This window comes from Cheilinus undulatus, linkage group 18 (genome assembly GCF_018320785.1).
Source record: "Cheilinus undulatus linkage group 18, ASM1832078v1, whole genome shotgun sequence".
In the NCBI taxonomy this organism is placed as follows: Eukaryota; Metazoa; Chordata; class Actinopteri; order Labriformes; family Labridae; genus Cheilinus; species Cheilinus undulatus.
The window spans coordinates 25876001-25879172 of NC_054882.1; the positions used below are offsets into that span (position 1 = coordinate 25876001).

A 3172-nucleotide genomic window follows, 5' to 3' on the forward strand; every position below is an offset into this window, starting at 1 on the left:
AATGAAAGGGTAACACATCCAAGGGGGTGAGTACTTTCATTGGTACTGTACCTGGTCTGCAAAAAAACTACACTGAAATAATGGATTCAACCTTGAATCAGTCACACTTAAACATGCTAAAGGAAAAATGTCCTGAGTTCGGGAGCATCATCCTCGTCACTCTTTTTGTAAGAGGATTTTGTTACAAATGAGCATGTCATCACAGGCCATTTTAGCAAACAATAGAACAGAATGATGCAGGATTAAAATAACTGCATGGATTTAGAGCAAGCAACAAAATAATGTAATGACCTGGATTTTTAAATGTGCCACAGATGTTTGCTGAGATTACCCAAAACTCTCCATATGGTAATCTACATTAGACTGATGTGACTGCCAGAACTGCATGGAAATGACAGCCACATTACTCTGCATTCAACTATGCTCTCAGTTATAACTTCATGTATATTCTGTTAAGAAAGACCAATCTTTTCTACATGTACGTGAGGTTTTTGGTAACAATGGAAGTCTGTAAAGCTTTGCCTTTCCTTATGTCCATGTAAGTGTGATGATTTGATGCTTGGTTTATGCCATCTAGTGGCAATGAATTGCACTTGCTTGAACAGGAATAACATGTATTTTTTCCTTGCAGGAGATGTCTTTGAAAATGACAAATCCTGTCACTTCTGTGCTACTTGGATGCTAAAATACAGAACAAAACCATGGAGGGAGAGGTCATACTGAACTCCTCTGCAAACGCCAGCACCATGGATATCCATCTTGTCACTCACAGTCTCTGGGAGGTGATCACCATCGCAACTGTGTCAGCCATTGTCAGCCTCATCACCATAGTGGGGAACGTTTTAGTGATGCTGTCCTTCAAAGTGAACAGCCAGCTAAAGACGGTGAATAATTACTACCTGCTGAGCCTAGCAGCTGCTGACCTTATCATTGGCGTTTTCTCCATGAACCTGTACACCTCTTATATCCTAATGGGTTACTGGGCCTTAGGGAACCTTGCTTGTGACCTGTGGTTGGCGTTGGACTATGTAGCTAGTAACGCTTCTGTCATGAACCTGTTGGTGATCAGTTTTGACAGATATTTCTCTATCACCAGACCTCTGACCTACAGGGCCAAACGGACTCCCAAACGAGCCGGGATCATGATCGGTTTGGCGTGGTTGGTGTCGCTGATCCTGTGGGCTCCGCCTATTCTCTGCTGGCAGTACTTTGTTGGAAAAAGGACAGTCCCTGAGAGGCAATGCCAGATCCAGTTTTTCTCTGAGCCTGTGATAACCTTTGGGACAGCTATCGCTGCTTTTTATATCCCTGTATCAGTCATGACAATCCTCTACTGTCGGATCTACAAAGAGACAGAAAAGAGGACTAAAGATCTGGCCGAGCTGCAGGGGATTAACTTTACAACAGACCCAGGGGTGACCCAGCCTCAGAAGACCATTATCAGATCTTGCTTTAGCTGTAAATTAAGGTCCACTTCACATGACAGGACTCAAGCATCTTGGTCATCTTCAAGCAGAAGCAATGCGGCAAAATCAGCAGCTACCACTAACGATGAGTGGTCCAAAGCCGGGCAGCTGACCACCTTTAATAGCTATGCCTCTTCTGAGGACGATGAAAGGCCTGTGTCTCCAGGTGGATTTCAGACCTCTTTCAGGAACCAAGCCTGCGAGACCATCAAGAGCGGAGCGGGCAGTGAGAGCGAGCAGCTCAGCAGCTACGAGGAGGACAGCTTCTTCCAAACCCCGCCCAAGAACAGCTCTCAGAAGAGCACCAAAGGTGTCTCATACAAGTTCAAACCTGTGTCCAAAGACGCTCATGTGGAGAACCACAGTAAGAACGGAGACACCAAAATGGCTTCATCAACATTCTCCTCTGCTGAATCCATGAGCGCCCCATCCACCTCCTCCACGTCTAAGCCCATAGACAGCTCCCTGAAGAACCAGATTACAAAGAGGAAGAGAATGGTGCTGATCAAGGAGAGGAAGGCGGCTCAGACTCTCAGCGCCATCTTGCTGGCTTTCATCCTGACTTGGACACCATATAACATCATGGTGCTTATTTCCACTTTCTGCTCAGACTGCATTCCCCTCTCGCTCTGGCACCTGGGATACTGGCTCTGCTATGTAAACAGCACCGTCAACCCCATGTGCTACGCTCTCTGCAACAAGACTTTCCAAAAGACCTTTCGCATGCTTTTACTCTGTCAGTGGAAGAAGAAAAGGATTGAGGAGAAGCTGTACTGGTACGGACAAAACCCTGTAGTCAGCACTAAACTGACGTGAAATCTTTTCTTAAGATGATGGCTGTAAATTATGTGTTTGTATGAACAAGTTGATATCAAAAGAAAACATCCTGTGTAAAGGAGCTGGTAGAGTCTAAAGTGTTGCTTGTCAATCAGTAGGTCTGCTATAAAGAATGCTGCTTTGAGCTTAAAGCTGCTGTGAGGAACTTTAAGTTTGTGTTGATCTTGGCGCCCTCTGTGGACTAAATGGTACATTTCATCTCCTTGTGGTCTCGTACTGTACATGAGTTGGTAGTTAAAAAAAAAAAAAGAAATATCACATTGCTGCTCACATGCTGTCTTTAACAGTCAAATATATCATTTACAGTGAGTCAGAGGTAGTATCCTGTTAAAGCTCCTGTTAGTAGATTTTTACATGTTATGAAACAGACTCAGAGTTGGTATGAATGCTTCTTTTTGGCTTACAAAAGCAAACAAAACAATAAGCAAAAAGGTCTTCTATTTCAGTATGGTTGTATTCAATGCCTGTAGCTGCTGCTGCGGGGTAGGTGTTAGATTCCTCAGAAATTGACCTATCGCTAAGCCCATTAGTTCACTGAGCTCACCCAGATAAACAATCAGCAAGCTGCCCAAGTTAATATTAATGATTTGTAGTTAACCTGGCACACCAGATAGACTGTTTCACATATCAATTGCATGGATATATTTCACAATCATCTTGGAAACCTCCCATACAAAGCACGTGGGAAGGGCAGGAATTTGCAAAAAATTCTTTGAAAGTGATTGGACGAACATTCTGTCCGTCACATTCATGACGGGCCAATCAGAGCGACAAGACAAAATGAGGTTATATACATATGCTTTTCCTGTATTTATATTAGCTGACAGGGTAAAAAAAAAAAAAGCTGAAACAATGTGATTAATTGCAAA

The 3172-nt window shown here is 43.4% G+C and overlaps 1 protein-coding gene across 1 annotated transcript; it reads left to right on the plus strand.

Moving 5' to 3' along the window:
* The first annotated feature begins 701 nt into the window (after window positions 1–701).
* Window positions 702–2282, plus strand: chrm5a (cholinergic receptor, muscarinic 5a). The gene has a single exon (XM_041813296.1). It carries the CDS (start codon window positions 702–704, stop codon window positions 2280–2282), a length of 1581 nt encoding a protein of 526 aa, XP_041669230.1.
* Window positions 2283–3172: the final 890 nt, after the last annotated feature.

Excerpts from the sequence above, each read along its gene's own strand:
- chrm5a (XM_041813296.1), top strand. The coding sequence starts at position 702 with ATGGAGGGAGAGGTCATACTGAACTCCTCTGCAAACGCCAGCACCATG.